Here is a 25,742-nt window from a genome sequence, read left to right on the forward strand (position 1 = left end):
GTCAGTCAACGATGCCGGCAGTCGCCGAAAAAATCGCCGTGGGACAGGCCCTTAAAGCAATACGATCTAGGAAAGTCTCATAATATTTGACTTGCAGCAGCTGCAACACATGGAGGAGACATTTATTTATCCAAGTATTTAAATATTAAGGTGCATACTACTTAAAAGGTGCATACTACTTCAAAGTTGAACTGATTCCTGGTTCCACACAACTCCTGAAAGGTGGCATCCTCCATGGCATCTCCAGCGTTGAGTCAAGCGGGTCTGACCATATGCCCGTAATCAATCCTCTTATAAATGCCTCGCTTTTGAAGCCATCAGTTTTTTTTTTCAGTACAGAAGGGATATGGCACATTCTCGTCACCCCGTCTGATTGCAGCCAATTAGTGTTAATATATCTCTCTGCTCACATTCTCGTCACCCCGTCTGATTGCAGCCAATTAGTGTTAATATATCTCTCTGCTCTACCCTAGCTATTTTCTCTTTTGTTCATGGCACCATTAACTGATTATTAAATTGCACAATGCGCTGTTCTCCATCCTCCTCTAAACCATGCTTCATCACGCGTAAAGATAAAACACAAGGTATCCATAAATAATGTGAAGGAACTGCAGGTGAAGATAGACACAAAATGCTGGAGTAACTCAGCAGGACAGGCAGCAACTCTGGAGGAAAGGAATATAACGTTTCGAATCGAGACCCTTCATCAGTTCAGTCTGTAGAAGGGTTTGGACCCAAAAGTTCACCTATTCCTTCTCTCCAGAGATGCTGCCTAACTCGCTGAGTTACTCCAGCATGTTGTGTCTAGAAATAAACTTCACTCATTACACGACAGCACGATGAAGGTGTATGCATCGAAATCAAAAGACAAGGAATTAAGATGAGAAATGTTAGATATCACTAGACTAAATGGGACCTGATGGGTCCCAGTCACACGGGAGGCCTGGTCCTCCAACGCAACCCATTCCCCAAAGCAATATTCTGCCACTCACGGGTTCCCCCAACGTAATACTCCACCACTCACCCATAGCCCCTAACTGCTCAGGCACGGCTCATTTCCCCTCATCCCCGAGCACTCCCTCCCCATCCTCTTCATGTGTGTGAGGGGAGGAAGTGGGGTGTGTGGCGGGGGGAGGGCTGTGGGGTGGGAGGGGTGTGTGTGGACGGGGAGGTGTAGGTGGGGGAGAGAGGTTGGTGTGGGGGGAAGGGGGTGTGGGGGAAGGGGAGGGTTGTGGGGGTGTGTGGGAGTGGTGGTGAGTGGGGTGTGTGTGAGTGGGGGGTGTGTGTGTGGGGGGGGGCGTGTGTGTGTGGGGGGCGTGTGTGTGTGGGGGGTGTGTGTGTGTGGGGGGGTGGGACCCTAACCTCTCCTCGTAGCCAATACCTAATACAGACAGCATTATGGTAAACAACTCCTGCAGTCTCCCCAAAGCCTCGGCATCCTTCTTCTGATGGGTTGACCAGAAATGCACCCAATACTTCAAATGTGGCCAAACTAGTCTTATAGAGCTGCATCATGATTTCCTGACCCTTATACTCAAGCATACCATATGCTTTCTATACCACTCTATCTACTTCTGCTGCCACTTCAAAGGGGCAATGGACCTGGACCCCAAGATCCCTCTGCACATCACTGCTGTTAAGGGTTTTGCCATCAACCGTATACCTTCCCCTTATGATAATATCAGACATTTTGGGTACTTGACAAAATGGAGGATTTCTGCTTCTGTAAAAACCTGCTTGACATCTTTTGCAAAAGCTGCAAGACCATGAGGATCATGGCTCCAGAAAGTCTGTGGCCTGGGAAGAGGTTGAATAGAGGTTGATGTTCAGATGGCTTTTAATTGTTAATATGTATGAGATTGTGCAGGAGCTAGGTCTTGTTGCAAATGCATGCTTGGGATTGGTTGGGGAAATGATGGGTTACAATAATGTTGCAGAGTCTTCCCGCTGCTAATTATTATTGGTCCAGGAGAGGGGCCTCACCCAAGATGTTTACTTTACCTGAGATAATGTTTCTTTACTTAACAAAGGTGTTTTCCCCTAAGTGCTTTGTGTTGAAACTATGTTATGTGATATTGGGTTAGGGAACTGTCATTCAATGTACACAAAAATGCTGGAGAAACTCAGCGAGTGCAGCAGCATCTATGGAGCGAAGGAAATAGGTGACGTTTCGGGCCGAAACCCTTCTTCAGACTGATAGGGGGTGGGGGGGGAGAAGGAAGGAAAAAAGGAGGAGGAGGAGCCCGAGGGCGGGGGGATGGGAGGAGACAGTTCGAGGGTTAAGGAAGGGGAGGAGACAGCAAGGGCTAGCAAAATTGGGAGAATTCAATGTTCATGCCCTCCGGACGCAGGTTATCCAGGCGGAATATGAGGTGCTGTTCCTCCAATTTCCGGTGTTGCTCACTCTGGCAATGGAGGAGAGCCAGGACAGAGAGGTCGGATTGGGAATGGGAGGGGGAGTTGAAGTGCTGAGCCACCGGGAGTTCAGGTAGGTTCTTGCGGACTGAGCGGAGGTGTTCGGCGAAACGATCGCCCAACCTCCGCTTAGTCTCACCGATGTAAATCAGCTGGCATCTAGAGCAGCGGATGCAGTAGATGAGGTTGGAGGAGATACAGGTGAACCTTATACAATTCATTCAATGTATTCTGCAACCCTTATCGATAATTGGCTTATAGAGGTTGCCCCCCCCATGTATTTTCACGCCAAGGGTTTGTAAAGGTATAAAAGAGTGGGGAGCACATTAGGGTGTGACGATCTTCTGGGGTATGGGTTATATTTGCGCGAGGCTATTGGGCTCGAGTAAGTAGAGACGAGGATCGGATCCGCCGTATTGTATTAGGTATTGGTATTGTGTAATAAAAGAGAGTTGGATTTCCAGTGCTCGTATTCGGTGTTTGACTGAACCAGCCTCAGGGGGATAAGTTTAGGACCGGAATTACACTTATATTTTACATCCCAAAGTGCATCACTTCTCACTTGCTCAGATTAAACACCACATGCAATTTCCAGGCCAATTTCTACGGTCGATCTATACCTGCTGTATACTTTGATCACTGCCTGCAACTCCAGCAATCTCGCCGTTGTCTAAATATTGAAATACTTTGCCAAAAAATGTTCAAGAACCTTAACCAGCTGACCTCTCAAGACTACTATCACATTGCATGGCTTGGATGGCTTGAAATTGAGCCTAAAGCTATCTGTTAAGCGTTGATCCAGATTTATGTTAAATCCGTTGATTTCAGCAAAGTAGATGTAGAATTAATCCAGGCTAAGAGGCAGGGGCAAACTAAATAATATTGTTCAGCATGATCATTATTTTGGGACTTAAAAGTAGAAAGTACACCAGTGGTTTAAGTAAACAACAATTCATGTTTAAATCTGATGTCCTTCAAAGGTGAACTAACACTCTTTGCTCACCTTCAAGGTAGAAAATAAATAAAGAAGGGGAAGTGGTTGGAAAGTGGGAGAAATGAATACTTAATAAGTCTGTGATCTGGATTAGGCACAAACATTTTTATATTCTTCTCATTAATCACATTTTACAGGTTACTTTTAATTTACTCAGAACTGCATATAGAACATCACATCCCTGTTTCAGGTAAATGGACAACATCCTGTTCAAGTACTTTTAACATTATCTTGTTTTCTGAAGGAAAATTAATGATATTATATTAATGAACTTACTGCTGGACCAAACTTTTCATGAAATTGGTCGATGATAATGTATTCCAAGTCTTCATATTCCAGATTTTCATATTCTATTTGTGGAAAGAAATCAACACTAATTACAAACCTGCACATAACAAAGCTACACCTACACACACACATATATATATATACTAGGAAAGGTGCAGACCCGTTGGGTCTGTTTCCCCAACACGCGTTTGGGGGGGGGGGGGGGGCTGCGGCATCACACTCACACTAACCACCCCCCAAACTCACAGGTGGGGGGAGGGGGGGAGAGGGAGACGGGGTGGGGAGAGGGGAGGGTGAGAAGAGGGGAGGGAGGGGAGAGGGGGAGGAGGAAACGGGAGAGATTTGGGAGGGAGAGGAGACCGGGGTAGGGGGAGAGAGAGTGGGATGGGGAAGGGGAGGGGAGTGGGAGGAGAGCAGGGAGGGAGAGGGGCAAGGAGTGGGGTAGGGGGGTGGGAGTGGGGTAGCGGGGAGTGGTGCAAGAGAGGGGAAGGGGGGTGGGGAGCGAGATGGAGGTGCAGAGGGGTGGGAGAGAGGGGGGGAGGGGAGGAGGAGAGTTGGGTGGGGGAGGGGATGAGAGAGGGGTGGGGGAGGGGGGAGTGAGGGAGGAGGGAGGGGAAGGAAGATGGAGAGGGGGAAGAGTGTGGAGGGAGGGGGAGAGTGGTAGGGGGGCGGGGGAAGAGTGGGATGGGAGGGAGAGAGGGGAAATAGTGGTGAGGGAGGGGGGAGGGTAAGAGTGCGGAAGAGGGGTAGGGGAAGTGGTGGAAGGCAGAGATGGGTACGGGGGAGGTGGGGGAGCGAGGGGAGGAGGGAGAGGGGGTGAGGAGAGAGGGAGAGAGGGGGGAAAGGGAGGAGAGAGGGGTGCGGGAGTGGGTGAGAGAGGGTGGGGGGAGGGGGGAAAGAGGGTGGGGGAGGGGGAGGGAGGAGGGAAAGGGGAAGAGTGAGGAGGGAGGGGGAGAGGGGGGAGAAAGGGGGAAGAGTGTGGAGGGAGGGGGAGAGTGGAGAGAGGGGGAAGAGGAGGGGGGAGAGAGAGTGGTGGAGGGAGATGTGGAAGAATGGGGAGGGAGGGGGAGAGGTGTAGGGGGGAGTGGTGGAAGTGGGAGAGGAAGAGGGGTAGGGGGAGTGGTGCAAGAGGGACAGAGGGGTAGGGGAAGGGGTGGGGGAGAGAGGGGAACGAGGGCGAAGGGAGGGGGAGAGAGGGGAGCGAGGGTGAAGGGAGGGGGAGAGAGAGAGGGGTGGGGGAGGGAGAGGGTGGTGTAAGGGTGAGAGAAGGGGAAGAGTGGGGAGGGAGGGGGAGAGGGGTGGTGGAAGAGGGACAGGGGTAGGGGGCGGGGGGAGAGGTGGAGGGGGGCGGGGGATAGAGGGAAGGGGGGTGGTGGAGAGAGGGATGGGGGTGGGAGGAGGAGGGGGAGGAGAGGGAGAGGGGTGAGGAGAGGGAAACATAGAAATTAGGTGCAGGAGTAGGCCATTCGGCCCTTCGAGCCATTCAATATGATCATGGCTGATCATCCAACTCAGTATCCTGTACCTGCCTTCGCTCCATACCCCCTGATCCCTTTAGCCACAAGGGCCACATCTCACTCCCTCTTAAATATAGCCAATGAACTGGCCTCAACTACCTTCTGTGGCAGAGAATTCCAGAGATTCACCACTCTCTGTGTGAAAAATGTTTTTCTCATCTCGGTCCTAAAAGATTTCCCCCTTATCCTTAAACTGTGACCCCTTGTCCTGGACTTCCCCAACATCGGGAACAATCTTCCTGCATCTAGCCTGTCCAACCCCTTAAGAATTTTGTAAGTTTCTATAAGATCCCCCCTCAATCTTCTAAATTCTAGCGAGTACAAGCCAAGTCTATCCAGTCTTTCTTCATATGAAAGTCCTGACATCCCAGGAATCAGTCTGGTTAACCTTCTCTGTACTCCCTCTATGGCAAGAATGTCTTTGGCAGGGGAGATGGAGAGGGGGGAGGAGAGAGGGGAGGGGGAGAGAGGTGTGGGGGAGGGGGGAGAGGGGAGGAGGGAGATGGGGTAGGGGAGAGAGGGGGAAGAGTGTGGAGGGAAGGGGAAGAGTGGGGAGGGAGAAGGGTGGGGGAGAGAGGGATGGGGGTGGGAGGAGGAGGGGAGGGCTGAGGTGAGGGAGATGGAGAGGGGGAGGAGAGAGGGGTGGGTGAGGGGAGGAGAGAGCGATGGGGGAGGGGGAGAGAGGTGTGGGGGATGGGGAGGAGGGAGATGGGGTAGGGGAGGGAGGGGGATGATTGTGGAGGGGGGTGGGGGGAGAGTGGGAGAGAAGTGGAAGAGTGGGGAGGGGCAGAGGGGTAGGGGGGTGGTGGAAGAGGGACAGAGGGGTAGGAGGCAGGGTGGGGGGGGGGGAGAGGGTGGGGGACAGAGAGGGAGGGGTGGGGTAAGGGGGAGAGAAGGGGAAGTGGGGAGGAAGGGGTAGGGGGAGTGGTGAAAGAGGGACAGAGGGGTAGGGGGAAAGGGGCCGGGGGGGAGAGAGGGAGGGGGTGGGGTAGAGAGGGAAGGGGGGTGAGGGAGGGATGGATGGTGGTGGGAGGAGGAGGGGGTGGAAAGGGAGAGGGAGATGGAGAGGGCGTGGAGAGGGGTGGGGGAGGAGAGAGCGATGGGGGAGGGGGAGAGAGGTGTGGGGGAGGGAGGGGGGAAGATTGTGGAGGGAGGGGGGTGGGGGAAGAGGGGAGGGGGAGAGGGAGCGGGGGGGGGAGAGAAGTGGAAGAGTGGGGAGGGAGGGAGGGGGAGAGGGACAGAGGGGGAGGGGAAGGGATGGGGGGAGAGAGGGGTGGGGGGGAGAGGGGTGGGGTATGGGGGTGAGAAGTGGAAGTGGGGAGGGAGGGGTAGGGGGAGTGGTGGAAGAGGGACAGAGGGGTAGGGGGAAGTGGGCTGGGGAGAGAGGGAAGGGGGTGGGGTAGAGAGGGAAGGGGGTGGGGGAGGGAGGGATGGGGTGGGAGGGGGTGAGGAGAGGGAGATGGAGAGGGGGAGGAGACAGGGGTGTGGGAGGGGGAGAGAGGTGTGGGGGAGAGGGGAGGGAGGCGAGGAGGGAGATGGGGTAGGGGGTAGAGTGTGGTGGAGGGGGAAGAGGAAGGGGTGGGGAGGGAAGGGGGGAGAGGGAATGGGGGTGGGGGAGAGAGAGATGGGGAGGGGGAGAGAGGTGTGGGGGAGGAGAGAGATGGGGTAGGGAGGGAGGGAGAAGAGTGTGGAGGGAGGGGGAGAGGGGTGGGGGAGAGAGGGGAATAGTGGGGAGGGAGAGTGGAAGGGGGAGGGGTAGGGACAGTTCATCTGTTCCCCATTCCCTATCACCCCCAATCCTCGTTCTCTATTCCCACACACGTGATGACGCGCTTCGACACAGGCTGCGGGGGTGGGGGTGGGGTGGGGGGGAGGGGCTGGGGCTGCTGCAAAGGCATATGTAAATGGGTCCATTCCGATTGGACATCTGTGAGCATTGGGCATTGTGACATCACACGATTGAACGTTCACCAACATGTTATGGGTGAGAGCAGTTTTTTTTTGGAAGGGGGGGGGATTTTATTAAAAATGTGTACATAAACACGATGAAATTTAATCAGGAGTGGATACTTGGAATGAAAAGTGAAATCTCTACCGAAATGGAAAAAATCTTGGCGATTCTGCGTCTGGTGTTGGCGTAGCAACGAATTAAAGGCTGGCAGCCACAAGTCAGAAACACACCCGGCCACACAGGCAGCCGGACACACAGTTTTATATAATAACTAGACCAAGTGCAGACCCGTTGGGTCTGTTTCCCCAACGCGCGTTTGCAGGGGGGGGGGGGCTGCGGTATCACACTCACACTAATGACCCCCCAAACACACAGGTGGGGAGACGGGGTGGGTTGAGGGGAGGGTGAGAAGAGGGGAGGGAGTGGAGGGGAGGAGGAGGAAACGGGAGACATTTGGGAGGAAGAGGAGAGCGGGGTAGGGGGAGAGAGAGGGGGTTGGGAAGGGGGAGGAGAGTGGGGAGTGGGAGGAGAGCGGGGAGGGCAGGAAGGGGGGGGAGAGGGGTAGCGGGGAGTGGTGCAAGAGAGAGGGGAAGGGGGTAGGGGGGAGATGGGGGTGGAGGGGTGGGGGAGGGGGTGGGAGGGGAGGAGGAGAGTGGGGTGGGTGAGGGGATGAGAGAGGGGTGGGGGAAGGGGAGAGAGGGAGGAGGGAGTAGGGAGGAGGGAGGGGAGGGAGTAGGGAGGAGGGAGGGGAAGGAGGAGGGAGAGGGGGAAGAGTGTGGAGGGAGGGGAGAGTGGTAGGGGGGCGGGGAAGAGTGGGATGGGAGGGGGAGAGGGGTAGGGGGGAGAGAAGGGGAATAGTGGTGAGGGAGGGGGAGGATAAGAGTGCGGAAGAGGGGTAGGGGGAGTGGTGGAAGAGGCAGAGATGGGTAGGGGGAGAGAGGGTTGGGGGTTGGCGTGGGGGTTGGGGTGGGAGGGGAGGAGGGAGAGGGGAGAGAGGGGGGAAAGGGAGGAGAAGAGAGGGGTGCGGGAGGGGGTGAGAGAAGGTGGGGTGGAGGGAAAGAGGGTGGGGGAGGGGGAGAGAGGGAGGGGGGGATGGAGGTGAGAGAGTAGGGAAAGGGGGAGAGTGTGGAGGGAGGGGGAGAGGGGTAGGGGGAGAGAAGGGGAAGAGTGTGGAGGGAGGGGGAGAGCGGAGAGAGGGGGGGAAGAGTGGGAAGGAACAGGGGTGGGGGATGGGGGTGGGGGAGATAAGTGGAAGAATGGGGAGGGAGGGGGAGAGGTGTAGGGGGAGTGGTGGAAGTGGGAGAGAGGGAGGGGTAGGGGGAGTGGTGGAAGTGGGACAGAGGGGTAGGGGAAGTGGTGGGGGGTAGAGGTGAGCGAGGGGGAAGGGAGGGGGGAGCGAGGGGTGGGGGAGGGAGAGGGGTGGGGTAAGGGGGAGAGAAGGGGGGGTGGAAGAGGGACAGGGGTAGGGGGCGGGGGGGAAGAGATGGAGGGGGGTGGGGGAGAGAGGGAAGGGGGTGGGAGAGAGAGAAGGGGGTGGGAGAGAGGGATGGGGGCAGGAGGGGGAGGAGAGGGAGATGGGTGAGGAGAGGGAGAGAGGGGAGGGGGAGAGAGGTGTGGGGGAGAGGGGAGGGAGGCGAGGAGGGAGATGGGGTAGGGGGTAGAGTGTGTATGGAGGGGGAAGAGTGGGGAGAGAGGGAAGGGGGTGGGGAGGGAAGGGGGAGAGGGAAGGGGGGTGGGAGAGAGAGGGATGGGGGTGGGAGGAGGAGGGGGAGTAGAGGTAGAGGGGTGAGGAGAGGGAGATGGAGAAGGGGAGGAGAGAGGGATGGGGAGGGGGAGAGAGGTATGGGGAGGGTGAGAGAGGTGGGGGGAGGGGAGAGAGGTGTGGGGAGGAGGGAGATGGGGTAGGGAAGGGAGGGAGAAGAGTATGGAGGGAGGGGGAGAGGGGTGGGGGAGAGAGGGGAAATAGTGGGGAGGGAGAGTGGAAGGGGGAGGGGTAGGGACAGTCCATCTGTTCTCCATTCCCTATCACCCCCAATCCTCTTTCTCTATTCCCACACACGTGATGACGCGCTTCGACACAGGCTGTGGGGGTGGGTGGGGGGAGGGGCTGGGGCTGCTGCAAAGGCATATGTAAATGGATCCATTCCGATTGGACATCTGGGAGCATTGGGCATTGTGACATCACACGATTGAACGTTCACCAACATTCTATGGGTGAGAACCTGTTTTCTTTTGAAATTGGGGGGGGAGTGAAGGATTTTATTAAAAATATGTACATAAACACGATGAAATTTAATCAAAAGTGGATACTTGGAATGAAAAGTGAAATCTCTACCGAAATGGAAAAAATCTCGGCGATTCTGCGTCTGGTGTTGGCGTAGCAACGAATTAAAGGCTGGCAGCCACAAGTCAGGCAGACACATACACACACTTTTATATTATAGATAGATAGATATAAAGAAATGCTCTGAGATGCTTCTATAAGATGAAAAGTTGCCATTTTCAGGGCCAAATACCCATTGGATTTATTATTTTTCCAGCTAAAGCACAAATGCTGAATGGTACCAAATGTTAATTAGGAAAAACTATTAGATCAAATAAATTCACAGAAATGGGGAATACAAAGACCCCAGATGAAGGCATAATCACTCCATAGAATGATTGCAGATTATCAATACATTTCACAGACGCTCCTCAACCGATTTCATATACTTTTTCCAAGAGAAAAAAAATCTCACTGAAGTTTTTATTTGCACAAGTCTCTTACCCTCAACATTCCCTTTTCTTTATTACATATTCCACATTGCTAATTCTATTTCATAAATTCTGCATAACAGCAATAATGCGAGGAGATTTTTTATATTTTAACCTTTACGATAAACTCTCCCTATTTCTACTTATTTGATCCATATTTCTGTATAACGTAGGAGCCTAATAGTCCCATCAAGTCTGAGGTGGTTGACAATGAGATTCTTCTGCTAGTTTTATTTGTAACATATTCTTCTCAAATCGCTTTTATCGTTCACCTACTTATTAGGGACAATTAACCTCAGCAACTAAGGCTCACAAGGTGAACCAGCGAGCCCTTGTTCACCCACCACATGGACCAGCAACGCAGCTTAAGTTGTAGCTCCTGGGGATAATGTTCCTTGGGGCCTCTTCCACCACCAGGGCGTGCTCGGCTCCGTCCCCTCTCACCTGCTGCTGCTCCTTGTTGTCAGCGATATTTTTTTCCGCTACCCTCTTGTTCTCTGCTGCCTCCTCCTCCCGTCGCTCTGTGCGCTCAGCCTCATCCCACCCCATTCTCACCCCACTGCCACCTCCCCCTCTCCTTCCCTGGAGTCCGCGACACACTCCACCTTGGAAGCGGCTGCAGGTGAGAGGGAAGTGAGCCCCACGGTGACGCAGTGCGTATTGTTGTTGACAGCGGCCTGAAGAAAGTGCTGTAGCCAGGGGCTACTACGCGCGCTGCAACAACAGCCGTGTGAACTGGTGGAAAAAGGCTCGCTGGTGCAGACCAGCAGCATTGGGGCCTAGTCTTAAGGTGAAACCACACAAAGTGCTGGAGTAACGGTGACTGAATCAGTCCGAAGAATGGTCCTGACGTTACCTCTCCATGTTATCCAGAGATGCTGCCTGACCTGCTGAGTTACTCCAGTACTTTGTGTCCTTTTGTGAATGAACAATCATCTGCAGTTGTTTATTTCAACTACATACCTTGATAATACCTTACTCGGTTATAATGGACAATCCACAATAATGGACACCATTGTCCCCACCCCCCCTCCCTCCTATGGTCCGTTAGAATGAGGGTTTACTGTAGTGTGATGAGGTGACGAAGATGATTGATGAGGCAAGGGCAGTGGATGTTGTCTACGTGGATTTTAGCAATGCATTTGATAAAATCGCCCATGGGAAACTTATCCAGAAGATTACGCTGCACGGGATTAAGAGAGACTTGGTTGTATGGATTCAGAACTGGTTTACTGATAGAAGACAAAGGGTTGTGGTGGAATGACAATATTCAGGCAGGAGGTCAGTGACCAGTGGAGTTCTGCATTGATCTGTGCTGGACCCCTATTGTTTATGATTTATATAAATGACTTGGATGTAAATGTAGGCGGATTAGTTAGCAAGCTTGCAGATGGCACCAAGATTGCTGGGGTTGTGGACTATGAGGAATGTTATCAAAGTATACAGCTGAATGCAGATGAGTTACAGAAATGGGCAGAGAAATGGTAGATGGAATTTAGTCCCAGTGTGAGGTGCTGCACTTTGGGAGGTCAAATGTCAGGGGGAAATATACAATTAACGGCATTGATGTACAGAGGGATCTTGGAGTCCAAGTCCATAACTCCCTGAAAGTTACAATACTAGTAGATAGTGGTAAAACAGGTATAGGGTATGCTTGCTTTTTTAGGTCGGGGCACTGAGTATAAGAGTCAGGAAGTCATGATGCAGTTTTGGTTAGGTCGCATTTGGAGTATTGCATATAATTCTGGTCACTCAATTACAGGAGGGATGTGGGGGCTTTGGAAAGGTTACAGAGGTAACCAGAATGATGCCTGGGTTAGGGGGGATTTGCTACAGGGGGAGGTTGGACACACTTGGGTTTTTTTCTCTGGAAGACCAGCGGTTGCGGGGAGATCTGATAGAAGTATAGACAATAGGTGCAGGAGAAGGCCATTCGGCCCTTTGAGCCAGCACCGCCATTCAATGTGATCATCCCCAATCAGTACCTCGTTCCTGCCTTCTCCCCATATCCCCTGACTCCGCTATCTTTAAGAGCCCCATCTAGCTCAAGTATATACAATTTATGAGAGGCAGAGATATAAAGTAGATAATCAGAACCTATTTTGCAAGATGGAAAAATCAAATACTAGAAGGTATAGCTTTAAGGTGAGAGGGGGAAAGTTTAAAGGAGATGTGCAGGGCAAGATTTCTTTTCACACGGATTTTTGGATATGCATATGGATATGCTGCCCTTCTTCAGACTGTGAAGGAGATGTGCAGGGCAAGATTTCTTTTCACACAGATTTTTGGATGTGCACATGGATATGCTGCCCTTCTTTATCCCTATGAGGGAGGTGCCCAAGACTATAAAGTGTTGCATTGGCAACTTCCAGACTTTACAACTTTACATTATCCTTGTTTAAAAAAAAATCATATAAATAAGGACTTGTGAATACTTAATGACACTATTACTTTCAAGATCTGACAAGTTGCACACCTGCATTTCATTTGAAATGTTATTTGAAATACGCAATTTCCCAATTTACACTCTTAAAATATAACATTTTATGATGAGGTATATCTGCAGTTTATTTGCTTGGCTTCTCACTGAATTCATCCCCGAATTTGCCATACACTCATTGAACCCTTAATTTCTAAAAATTGCCTTAAAAAAAAAAAAAGAATCGACAGGTGGCACAATGGGCTAAGTGTTCGGCTGGCAACCTGAAGGTGGCCGGTTCGAATCCTGCTTGGAGTGTGTACTGTCGTTGTGTCCTTGGGCAAGACACTTCACCTACCTTTGCCTGGGACTAGAGACGGAAATTAGCTACTGATTGGCTACAATCTCGCATATTTACATGCAAATGTTCATTAATATGCACTGTCCCTATAAACAAATTATTATTATTATTATTATTATATTATTCTCACCTCGCAAACAGCTAACAATGGCCTGTTTCCTTTATCATCGTTACTTTATTGCATATATTTCAAACACTTGTTCTATATCTCCCCACATTAAGTCTATATCACTCATTTCTCTATCCTGACTCTCAGTCTGAAGAAGGGTCTTTACCCAAAACGTCACCTATTCCTTCTCTCCGGAGATGCAGCCTGTCCCGCTGAATTATTCCAGCTTTTTAAGTCTATCTTAGGTTTAAACCAGCATCTGCAGTTTCCTCCTACAAGTTCCAAAAGATAAGATTTCACTGGGAAACAATTCATCTCAGATACCTGGGGAATGTTGCTCTCCAAACACCTTCCGTGGAGTTGCATCTTCCAGTTTGCTCCTTTCACCACTTCAATAAAATGTACAGAAAAATATAGTTAGGATTATGAAATGCTTCCTACTTTGTTTTCTTCAAATGATATTCAAGAGAAAGCAACCCAAATTATGTTTCTAGTCACCTCTTAACAGGATAGAAAGTAAAAAAATGTTGAGCACTAGGAATCGACCATTGCACGCCTCTGCAACCTCAATAAATCTTTTATTGTAACTGAACTGTGACAATATAGCTTAACTCTGTCACCTCTCAGTAAAAACAAATTCAGATCTGGCTAAAAATAGGGAGTCATTTAATTAGCCTGAGTTAAACCTCTGTCCCACGGAACGAGTTAATTCCAAGAGTTCTCCCAAGTTTGCCCTGATTCGGAGATTTATGGTAATGGCCACTCGTCGGTACTCGGGGCTCTGGTGGACATTTTCAATCATGTTGAAAAATCTTCACAAGTCTTCCCGTGCTTACCTGCCGTTAGCGAATCTTCCCAAGTACCTGCCGTTAGCGCTAAGAGACGTCCCGAGCTCCGACATACCTGCTACGTTCATTCTCCGTGCTTACCACGAGTTTGATTTTTTTAAAACTCGGGAGAGCTCTTGGAATGAACTCGTACCGTGGGACAGGGCCATTAGCAAAAGCCTTCTATGAGGAACAAGAAGAGTTGGAAATGCCATTAATCTCTGGTTTGATCTTGGGAATGGCATGCTTTTTGGGCTGGAACAAATTGAAAGGAAATTTAATGTTTAATTAAAGGCTATATGTTGTTGGTGTGGATTTGAATCCACAATACCCCATGGGTTGACAAATGGAATCACCTGCCCTAAGCTTAGGCACAATGTTGGCTTGGAAACCTAAAGAGTCGGTCTATTTGACCGGCCATTTAAAGAGTTCACAGTTTATCTTAACTCAGTTATCTGGTCTTTGCTCTATATTCTTTGGTCCCCATTAACGAAAAACACTCCTGAAACTGGCCTTTGGTTAAAGCTGTGTGTGAGCACTGGCTCCTTGTAATTCAGTTCCTCACAAGATCAGCATCAGCAACCAACAACAAATCTCTGACCCTAAAGGGCCTGTCCCACTTAGGCGATTTTTCAGCGGACTGCTGGCGAGTGTCAAGCTCGCGGCACTCACTGAATGAGCGGGAAGTAGAATGGCGAGTGTCAAGAGTCGAACACACACACACAAACACACTGTAAAGGCGGGGGCCAGGGAAAGCGGGAGAGCGCTGTCTGAAATTCACACGGTGCAAAGCCAAGGTGATACAGACATACACCGCGATGAACAGGAAGGTTAAGACAGCTAGCACAGTGTACGGTACGTCCTTTAAAAGAGCGAGGAGGGAAGGGAGAAGGGGGGGGGGGGGAGAAGGTGGAAGAAGGAGTGGAGACACTTTTAAGAAGCCAGACAACATTTAATAAGCCAGAGATACACAGCTGTGACGTTCGGCAGGCATTTAACATTACCGGTCGGTTTTCCTTGGTTCTGAAAACTCGTGCTTATGTTTTTTTTCCCCCCCAATGAGCCAATGTAAATGCCCGGTCAGCAAAGGAGATTAACTAAAACTACCTACGGCTACCTTGACTACCTATAACTACATGGCGACCCCATTACAACTGCACCCACTACTCCAAAAGTTTAGATTTTCTCCATGGCGAACAATTTTTGGTCGCAGAAAATTTTTCAACATGGTGAAATATTTGCTGCGACCATACTGAGGCCGCGACTAGTTCGCAGAATGCGGGAACTCCACGTGACCATGAAGGAGACTCACCAGAGACCACCAGCGAACATGTGGCGACCATGTGGCAATCATGAGGCGAGCGCAGATTCTCCTGCATTCGCCTAAAAAGTCACCTAAGTGGGACAGGCCCTTAACAGACTGAAAAGCTCTTCCTGCCCTATGTGGGAATGTGTTGAGATTTTATACCTAAAAAGCTCTGCTCCAGTTTTAAGATACCACCATTCCATGAACAGAAGACTGCTGTGGTCCAGATGCAGGTGAATGCGATTGGTGTTGAAATTGCCGTGGATATGGTGGGACAAAAAGGCCTGTTCCTCTGTAGTCTCTTGTGCTCAATATTAAACACCTCAATCGGATCACTCTTCTAAAGTTAGGGAACATTGAACAGTACAGCATAAGAACTGGCCTTTTGACTGATTAGTTTAGTGGAAACAGCCCCTTCGGTCCAGCCCCCGAGGACCAAAGATCACTTGTACAGTAGTTTTATGTTATCCCAGTTTTGCATCCCACACAGTTGGGACAATTTACAGAACTCAATCGACCAACAAACCTGCAAGTCTTTGGAATGTGGGAGTAAACTGGAGCACCTGGAGAAAACCCATGTGGTCACAATGTCTTTGTCAAACATGATGCCAAGATCATCACATATCTACCTACACGTAACATATATTCCTCTATTCCCTCCATATCCAAGTCTTTTAACTGCTTCAGCTACCACCCCCGGTGGCACGTTCCTGGCACTTACCTCTGTGTGGAAAAACATGCCCCGCCTGTCACTGTTAAACTTTACCCCTCTCACCTTAAAGCTATGCCCTTAGTCTTTGATTTTTCCATCCTAAAAAAAACCGTATCCATGCCTCATAGTTTTATATACTTCTATCAGGTCTCCCCACAACATCTAGCTTCCCACTGAAAACAATCCAAGTCTGTCCAACGTCTCTGTGTAATTAATACCTCCTAATCCAGGTATCATTCTGGTAAACCTCCTCTACATCCTTTCAATAGCCTACATATCCTTCCTGTAATGTGATGATCAGAACTGCATGTAATACTCCAAAAATGGGCAAATCAAAGTCCTATAAAACTGCATCATGACTTCCTGACTCTTATATTTCATGCTGTGACCCATGAAAGCAAACAAAGCACATTCCTTTTTATAACTATCTAGTTGTGTTGCCAATTTCAAGAAGTTATGGACTTGGACCCCAAAGTCCCTCTGTTCATTAATGATGTTGAAGGCCATGCCATTAATTATTTATTTCCCCCTTACATTTGACCACCCAAAGTGCAACACCTCACACTTTAGTTTACTTCAGAGATACAGTGCGGAAACAGGCCCTTCGGCCCACCGGGTCCGCGCCAACCAGCGATCCTACCGCCACTAGGGACAATTTTTACATTTACGAAGCCAATTAACCTACAAACCTGTACATCTTTGGAGGGTGGGAGGAAACCGAAGATCTTGGATAAAACCGACGCAGGTCACGGGGAGAACGTACAAACTCCGTAGACAGCACCTGTAGTCGGGATCGAACCCAGGTCAATGGCGCTGCATTCGCTGTAAGGCAGCAACTCTACCGCTGCGCCACCGTGGCCGCTCTTGTTTGGATTAAATCCATCAGTCATTTCTCCGCCCACTTCTGTGCAGAGTTTACATATCATTGTAATTTAATCTTGAAAATCTAGTCGTCATTGTGAACTTAAACTGTATTTATTCCAAATCCACTAAATCTTTTGAGTAACTCAATACCCAATACACATGGCACTGTCGACAGATCTGACCAAAGCACTGTGACACTGAATCACTTCCTCCTCTTTGTTTCTTTGCCTCTAAGGTAAAGACGGACATGCCACTGGTTTTTAGGTGATGTGGGTATCACTCAAGAAGGTGATCGTGATCCACCTTCTTCAACTGCTGCAATCCTTCTAATAGTGACTCACAATGGGTAAGAATATCCAGGGTTGGGACCATGCACCGATCATGTTACAGCAATATATTTCCTAGTTCGGGTAGTGTGTGACGTGAAGCTGAATTTGACGTGATACATATTCTTGATGACTTTGTCCTTCTAGCTGGTACAGTTCGTAGATACGGGTGGTGTTGTCATAGCCTTTATGAGTAATTTCTTTTCATATTTTGGACTGTATATTCATTCATCATCATTGAAAACATTAGCGACGCAGTGGTGCTGGTTTCCAATGGGAACGGTGATGGACGCACCACACGTCTCTGTCCTCCAGTTCCTGCGGACTTCCTCCGCTGGAAGTATAGGATTTTGGTGTGTGTGCTTTATCATCATTCCTTACAATGCTGTGTACGACAGTGATCGCAACTTCTACTGAAGTGTGGATTGCCGTTGGCGCGCTAGAAGCTCATCCGCCCTTTGACAGGTCTTGTGTTTGGTCCACAGCCCCCTCCTCACCTGGCAAACTAGGTCGGGGAGGCAGATTATTCGCCGACTATCTGACCATGGAGCAGGTAGCACGGGATTACATGGTACCCGGAGGGGGCGGGGGGGGGAACTCCCCCTGACCTGACCTGTAAACACTTGTTGTATCTTTCTAGAATCTATACATTCCATCCTGTCCAGACCACATGGGGTTCAGAAATGGGGAGGCAGTAAAATTGTTATATACAAGATGCAAAGAATATGATGGTGGATAACCTTGTAATTTCCCACATTCAACATCTGCCAGTTTTGTACACTCACTGAATCTGTCAATAGCCCATCCTGCTAAACTCATTTCACTCTCAGCTTACTTTTATCCGCACAGCTACCTTCATTCATCCACATCAATAATAAACATGCTCTCAAGATGAAACAACATTAAAACAGGTTATTTGGCCCACTGTGTCCACACTAACAATCTATAATAGTCTTATTTACCAGCAGGGAGGAAGTTGCCTAGCCAGCCCCTGCATGCCCCCACTGCTGAACGCAGGATCTGGTTGACTGTGGCCTGCAGGGGGGAGGCTGCTGAGGCTGCTGAGCCAGCCTCTGCTCATCACCTGAAGACCAACGACCGGCGATGACGGATGTGACTGGCGAGGAGTAGAGGATGTGAACCGGGGTCTGGTGAGGAAGGCGATGGCTGGAGGCCTGCAGCAGCCTGGGGCTTGTCTGGATGAGGCACCGCTCTCAAGAACTAGAGTGCGGACTGGAATTTGAAAATGGCGGCAAAACCTGGCGCCTCCAGCATGCGGGCTCATTAGACTATTTCTGTACACTTTGCTAATCGGGGATGTGCGTAGCTATGGCAATACTTTTCTGGACTGTATGTAAAAGAATTTCACTGGGTACTTATAGATGCAACAAATAAAAGCACAATTGAACTACAGCGAATAGTCTTCTATGCTTCTTAAGAGTACCTGCCTCCACCACCCTTGGAGGTAGTGCGTTCCAGTATCCAACTACCCAATCAAAAATCTCAACCCTAGGTCCATTTCTGACCCTCTCCATAATTATATTGAAACTAGTGGTGTTGTGATCACTGAACTGTTCCCCAACGCATACCTCCGCCACCTGACCTGTCTCATTTCCTAACAGGAGGTCCAGCACTGCCCCTTCTCTAGTAGGTACCTCTATGTATTGCTGCAAAAAAACTATCCTGCACACATTTTACAAACTCCAAACCATCCAGCCCATTTACAGAATGTGTTTCCCAGTCTATGTGTGGAAAATTGAAATCTCCCACAATCACTACCTTGTGCATACTACTAATATCTGCGATCTCCTTACATATTTGCTCTTCCAATTCTCGCTCCCCATTAGGCGGTCAATAATACACCTCTATAAGTGTTGCTACACCTTTCCCATTTCTCAGTTCCACCCAAATAGCCTCCCTAGACGAGCCCTCTAATCTATCCTGCCAAAGCACTGCTGTAATATCTTCCCTGACAAGCAATGCAACACCTCCACCTCATGCCCCTCCAATTCTATCACACCTGAAGCAACGAAATCCCGGAATATTTAGTTTCCAATCACAGCCCTCCTGCAACCATGTTTCACTGATCGCCACAACATCATACTTCCAGGTGCCAATCCAGGCTCTAAGCTCATCCACCTTTCTTACAATGCTCCTAGCATTAAAATATGCACATTTAAGAAACCCACCATCTCTTATTCTCTGTTTATTATCTTTTTCTTCTTTCTCCCCTACATCTTGGGTCCGAGTGCTTCCCTTCTCTGCCTCCTGCCTCACACATTGACTACTAGCTTTCCCTATTTGAGTCCCTCCCCCCAATCGTTCTAGTTTAGTCTCCCCAGTAGCCTTTGCAAATCTCCCCACCAGGATATTGATCCCCCAAGTTTTAGATTCCTTCACAAAGGGGAAAGTTCAATTGAATGATACATTGCCACACGTTCCTAGGTACAGTGAAATTCTTTGTCTTGCGTACAATATACAAAGCACGCAGAGTCATCATGTATATGGCGCTGACAAAGTTACTCATTAGCGTCCCGCCGGCGCACTCTTTGTTCTCAGCGGGTTCCCCCGCCGAGTCCCACTTCGTTCTCGGCCTCTCGACTGCCTCTCCGCAGCCCGCCATCTCTACACCCACAGGGTAGTTGGATGCTCCATGTTTTGGAAATAGAAAGATTTCAACGGTTGCATGAAAAAGGTTGGAGACCTGCAGGGGAGTCAAGGATCAAACTCTACACAAATGAGCCACAACTGACCAGAAATATATTTTTCTGCCAGTAAAGGGTGCCCAAAACCTGTATACATCTTAGTTGCGCAATGAGGTTCAGAGTATGCTGCACTCGAGTGGATTTCACCCGTGAACTTTTATGGCAATTACCCCACTCAACAATATATATCGCAAAATGCAATGTAAAAAGATGGAATTTATTTTTTGGAAATGTTGTATAATAAGGCAACAGTCACCTACTTGCCATCATTTGCTTGCTGATTTGCAGATGCAGCTGGCAAGTCATCAAGGATCGCCACTGAAACAGAAGGACATGTACAAAATAAAAAGTAGAATTCGATTTGACATTACGTACAAGCAATGAATATTAACTTCATTCAAATAACAGTTAAGATCCTCAATGCTTGGTGGTATATTTGGTTCATTCAATTAACAGCTGAGTTATATAAACTAAGAAGATCCCAATTTCCATTTCTCGTCTGCATTGTTTCAGTGGTCATTGGAGCAGCAATTGGTTTCTCAATCTACGCAAATTCAGCCATGTTATCAGCTTCTGAGTGGCAGTCACAGACCATACCTAGGTTTGAAGTAGAAGGGAGCATTGAGCTCCGGCTCCCCCAAGTTGAATGGCCTGTAAAAATAGGCATGACCCAGGATCTCTAATGAACAAAGCTCAAATAGTTAATGGGGTGAGATTGTTTAACTTTTTTGGGCTATTTCTCGTAACCATCAGAGAAGACTGTATTTGCTACCTTCTGGTGAAGTATTCTCCACAATACTCTGATGAGGTAGTTCTGAGATTTAGGTCAGGATGTGGCAAGCCTCAGAAGGGAACCTCCGGGTGGTGGTGTTGCCGTCATGCACTTGCGGCCCATGCCTTTCTAGGAATAGAATTGATGAATTTGGGAGGTGCTGTTGCAATGAAATATGGGACAAAACACCAGCGCTGTCATGAGATGGGGATAGACAAACTAAATTTTCCCTCCAGCATTAACTTGAACTAAGTTCATTTACAAATTGTCCAGTGGGGTTTGTGGTTGGACTTCCAAAAGCATGTAGATGTTGGATGAAGGAAGGACAAATATTTGTTTTGCTGTCTAATGAATCAGTACTCAAATGGGTTTGAAGATGAAGATTAAAGTTGTGATTTTGCCAGGCTGCATTAAACATTACATTTGTGAGGTTGTCAGGACTAGCAGTGCTCCAGACTGAATTCAACTAGTCCCACAGAAGCACTGTTTTATTGATTGTCCACATAGTGGTTTATTGGTTTTGGAAAGGCTATCAGATTTTAGAAAGCTGTTGGTTCAGAGTTCGACAAAGTAAAGAACTGTGCTCATGTATTGAACAGCTACCTTGCTCCAAAGCCTATCTTTACAGTGAAAAGTGAAATACTCTGAATATGGTCCATAGAAAATTCTTATCGCAGAACAGTGGTGAACAAGGGTCTCAACCCGAAATGTCACCGATTCCTTTTCTCCATAGTTGCTGCCTGACCAACTGAGTTACTCCAGCTTTTTGTGTCTGACTGATTCTGTTGTGCTGTGTAAGCAGCACAATGACTCCTAAGCAGAGACTAGTGCATTGAAATGGGATTAAAGGAGAACAATTTGAGAATACATTACAACAATTAAGTATTTTCCAATCAGTTTTAGAGACCTATGATCAAGCCACTCTTGGCTCAACACTAGCATTAAAACCTAATCTGAAAGCTAGCACTCGATAAGCGTAGTTTCATTTTTACACCAGTTTCCATCATCTTCTGAATTTATGAACAAATCACACCTTCATTACTTGCAAGATGCATTATTTTCTTATCACGATACAGCTAAAAAAATGAGGACAACAAAGAACCGTACAGCGCAGTAATGGGCCCTGTGGCCCACAAGGTTGTGCCGAACATGAATCCTAGCTGAACTGATCTCATTTTTCTGCACATGATCCAAATCCCTCTTTTTGCTGGGATGGGACAAGGATACACAATTGACAAACGTGTTGGAGTAAATCAGCAGGTCAGGCAGCATCTCTGGAGAACATGGATAAGTGACTTTTTGGGTTGGGACCCTTCTTCAGACTTCATGTTCCATGTTCACCAGAGATGCTGCCTGACCCACCGAATTACTCCAGAATTCTGTGTCTTTTTTTGGATGGGAAGGTCTTAGATTAGTGTCTCAGAGAGAAATCTGAGCAAGCATAATTATGTGTATCCAAGGATAGCAAATCAGTGGATAACATGGATCAAGAGTATAATAAATGATCCTGGAAAATATTTATAAAGTGACACTCTGATATGAATCCAATGGCATTAAATTACAAATGCATCCTGAACCCATCATGTGTGGCTGTGTCCTCCTGTCTTGGATGGGAAGCTGGTAACATCTTGGAACAGTTCAAGTCCTCAACGTCTCTATTTGGCCAATAACATTCATGGGGAAACGCTCACAGTTCCTGTCAGGACCTCAGGTAATGGTTTTGATTTGTATTATTTAATGGAAGAACCAAAGTATAAAGAAATGCTTACAATTTTTGATCTCATACCCGAAAAACATTTTGACACCAGGCAGCTGTTGTTTATTTTCCAAATCTTCAACTGTAGAAAGAATCAAACAAGAGTTAACTTGGAAACAATTAGTTTAGAACACCCTTAACAGCTTTGATGTGGAGGTGGATCTTGGGGGGTCTAAGTCCGTAGCTCCCTGAAAGAGGTACATAAGTAAATAGAGTGGTAAAATGTAGGCAGTTCTGGTGCCCCATTATAGGAAGGATGTTGAGGATTTGGAGAGGGTGCAAAAGAGGATTACCAGAATGCAGATTGACTACAAAGAAAATTGGATTGTTTTCTCTGGAATGCTGGAGGTTGAGGGGAGACCTGATAAAAAGGTATAAAATTGTGAGGGTGTATTTAGGGGACAGACAAAACCTTTTTACCTGGAGTGAAAATGTCAAGACGAGAGAGCAGTGTTAAGGTGAACGGTACTAAATTTAAAGGAGATGTGCAGGGTAAATATATACAATATACATTATTTACACAGATGTTGGTGTTTCTGGAAACATTGCTAGGGGTGATGGTGGTGGCAGATATGATCGTGGAGTTTAAGAGGGTGTTAGATGGGCACATGGATATGCAGGGAATGGAAGTTTATGGATCGTGTGCAGGCAGAAACAATTAGTTTATCTCTATAAATCAGTGTGGGCCTCAAGGCTTTGTTCCTGTTGGATGTTTTCAGAACAAATTAATATTCTACAGTATATGAGCCCCTTCTACAGGCATTAAAGAATAATGCAAAGTATCAGCAAACATGCAGAAAAGATTTCCCACAATGATTGGAAGGGCGAGATGTTTATCCTAGAGAAGGTGGCATTGTTTACCTTAGAGCACTGAAGGTCAAGAGATATGATCTATATAAAACATAAAACAGTATAGCACAAGAACTCTTTTGGCCCACAAAATATGTTCAGAACAGGATGCCAAGACCAACTTTTATCTGCCTGCACATATCCATATCCCTCCATTCCATGTATCTATATCTATCCAAAAATCTCCAAATGCCAATAACATATCTGCCTCATCTGCGCATTCCAGGCACTCACCACCCTGTTTTAAAAGAAACTTGCCCCACATAACTCCTTTAAGCTTTGGCCCTCATATTAATTAAGCTATGCCCTCTAATATTAGATTTTTCATCTTGGGAAAAAGGTTCTTGCTGTCCACCCTATCTATGCCTCTCATATTTTATACACTTCCATCAGATCCCCCTGCAACCTCCAGCTTCCCAGAGAAAACAATCCAAGTCTGTCCAACCTGTCTGTCAGTAATACCCCCTAATCCAAGCATTATTCTGGTAAACCACCTCTGCACTCTTTCGAAAGCCTCCATATCACCGGGTAGCGCCAGCAATGGCTGCCTCGCCAACAGTCTGTCTGTCCCTTCCTTCTTTTGTTGTTTGTTTGTATGTTTTAGTGTTCTTTAGCTTGTTATATGTGGGGGTTATAGGGGAAACTTTTTCTAATCTCTTACCTCGACGGAGATGCGATTTTTTTCCCGTAACGTATCTCCGTCCACACTGCGGCCTAACATTGAGGAGTTGACGGCCTTTGTTGGAGACCGACTTCGGGAGCTCCACCGCGGGAGCCTGCATACTTACCATCATGGAGCCCGCGATCCCTTTGCCAGGGATCGACCTCTGAGCTCTTCCGAGGGAGCCTGCGGACTTTAACATTGTGGAGCTTGCGGTTTCCGGTTAGAGACCGACTTCAGGAGCTCCAAGCCGCAGGAACTTCGATCGCCCCAACTGCGGATGTTTTGACTGCCCCGACCGCAGGAGAATAAAGAGGAAGAAGATTAGACTTTATTGCCTTCCATCACAGTGAGGAACGTGGAATCCGCTGTGGTGGATGTTTATGTCACCTCTTATGTAGTTGTGTGTCTTGTTGGGGGTTTTTTTTAGTACGGCTGTATGGTAATACAAATTTCACTGTACCTTAATTGGTATATGTGACAATAAACTGACCTTGAAACCTACCCTGTAATGGGACGACCAGAGCTACAAGTAATGCTCCAAATACAGCCATATCGGAAGTCCTATAAAGCTGCATCATGACTTTGTGCCCCTTATATTCAATGCCTTGACTCATGGAAGAAAGCATACCATTGCCTTCTTTATCACTATATCTACTTGTGTTGTCACTTGCTCGGAGCTATGAACTTGGACCCCAAGATCCCTTTACGTACAAAATCTTGACCAAGTAAGAGTAGATAGAAGGAAGCGGCTTCCATTAGCAGATATCTCAAGGGTCCAAGGAATTATTTAAAAATTGGGGGAAAAAAGACAAGAGGAGAAACCTTTTTCTAATCACATTGCCATAATCTGGAATGCTCAGGTTATAACAGTATTAGAATTATTAAGAACTCTATATATGGAAGGAAAATGTACTGGAAGCAGTTTGGTGAAGGCTGACAAATAATTCTGGGAATGGGCAGCTTGACTTGAGAGGAAATGTTGGATGGCCTAGGCTTGTACATGAAGATGTTTAGAAGGGCGAGGAATGATTGTGTTAAAGGGCATGGTGGCGCAATGGTAGAATTGCTGCCTTACAGCTCCAGAGATCCAGGTTCAATCCTGACCATGGGTGCTGTCTGTACGGAGTTTGTATGTTCTCTCTGTGCTCCAGTTTCCTCCCACACTTCAAAGATGTACAGGTTTGTAGATTAATTGGCTTTGATAAGTTGTAAAATTGTCCCGAGTGTGTGTAGGTCAGTGTACGGGATGATTGCTGATCGGTGCGGACTGAAGGGCCTGTTTCCGCACTGTAATGCTAAATTCTAAAAGAACCAAATCACTAAATGAGAAAAATATAACCGGCAGTTCTATAAGGATAAAGTTGACAAAATTGTCTCCCTTTTTTAAAAACCATTTTGGATTTTACAGCCATTTCTCCACCCTCTTTTCCATGCTAGATTCTGTAACCTTATGGCCCTGTCCCACGGTAAGAGTTCATTCCAAGAGTTCTCCCGAGTTTGCCCTGATTCGAACTCGGAGATTTACGGTAATGGCCGCTCGTCGGTACTCGGGGCTCTCGTCGACATTTTTCAACATGTTGAAAAATCTTCACGAGTCTTCCCGAGCTTACCTGCCGTTAGCGAGTCTTCCCGAGTACCTGCCGTTAACGTTACGAAACACTAAGAGACGTCCCCGAGCTCCGACGTACCCACTACGTTCATTCTCCGTGCTTACCACGAGTTTGATTTTTTTTAAACTTGGGAGAGCTCTTGGAATGAACTCGTACCGTGGGACAGGGCCACAAAGTATCTTTGCTAAAATGAAATCTCGGTTTGCTACGACACTCAATACTTTTTTTAAACATTTGAGCAGTCCAGATTGTCTTGATGTGAAGTACTCCTGACAGTCCAGAAATGGCACAAATCTAATTTCAAGTTTGTGTCCCTTGTTCTCAAAATCCCCAGCAAAAAAATAGCTTCCCTGTACTTCATTTTAATCATCTTAGAGATTAGCAGATGCAAATCCCTTAATATTCAAAATTGCAAATTGTTGGCCTTCAACATGAACAACCTTCAAAAACATAGCCCTTTTCAGGATGAGGGAGAAGGGTCAAAATTAAAATCAATAGCCTGAAATGGTCTTCATGCAACTGTAGCACGCAGTACGCAGTTTC

At 47.9% G+C, this 25,742-nt stretch overlaps 1 protein-coding gene across 3 annotated transcripts in view; it reads right to left on the reverse strand.

Moving 5' to 3' along the window:
* The window catches only part of exd1 (exonuclease 3'-5' domain containing 1), a 71,234-nt gene that overhangs the window by 38,457 nt on the left and 7,035 nt on the right, over positions 1–25,742 (reverse strand). For all 3 annotated transcript variants that reach the window (XM_033026589.1, XM_033026587.1, XM_033026588.1), the window contains exons 2-5: positions 22,090–22,158; positions 19,809–19,866; positions 13,133–13,197; positions 3,686–3,759 (exon numbers count right to left, since the gene is read on the reverse strand). In XM_033026589.1, the coding sequence (XP_032882480.1) occupies positions 3,686–3,759; positions 13,133–13,197; positions 19,809–19,866; positions 22,090–22,158 (266 nt within the window). The remainder of the gene's footprint in view (positions 1–3,685; positions 3,760–13,132; positions 13,198–19,808; positions 19,867–22,089; positions 22,159–25,742) is intronic.

The sequence above is a fragment of the Amblyraja radiata genome, chromosome 9 (genome assembly GCF_010909765.2).
Source record: "Amblyraja radiata isolate CabotCenter1 chromosome 9, sAmbRad1.1.pri, whole genome shotgun sequence".
NCBI lineage: Eukaryota > Metazoa > Chordata > Chondrichthyes > Rajiformes > Rajidae > Amblyraja > Amblyraja radiata.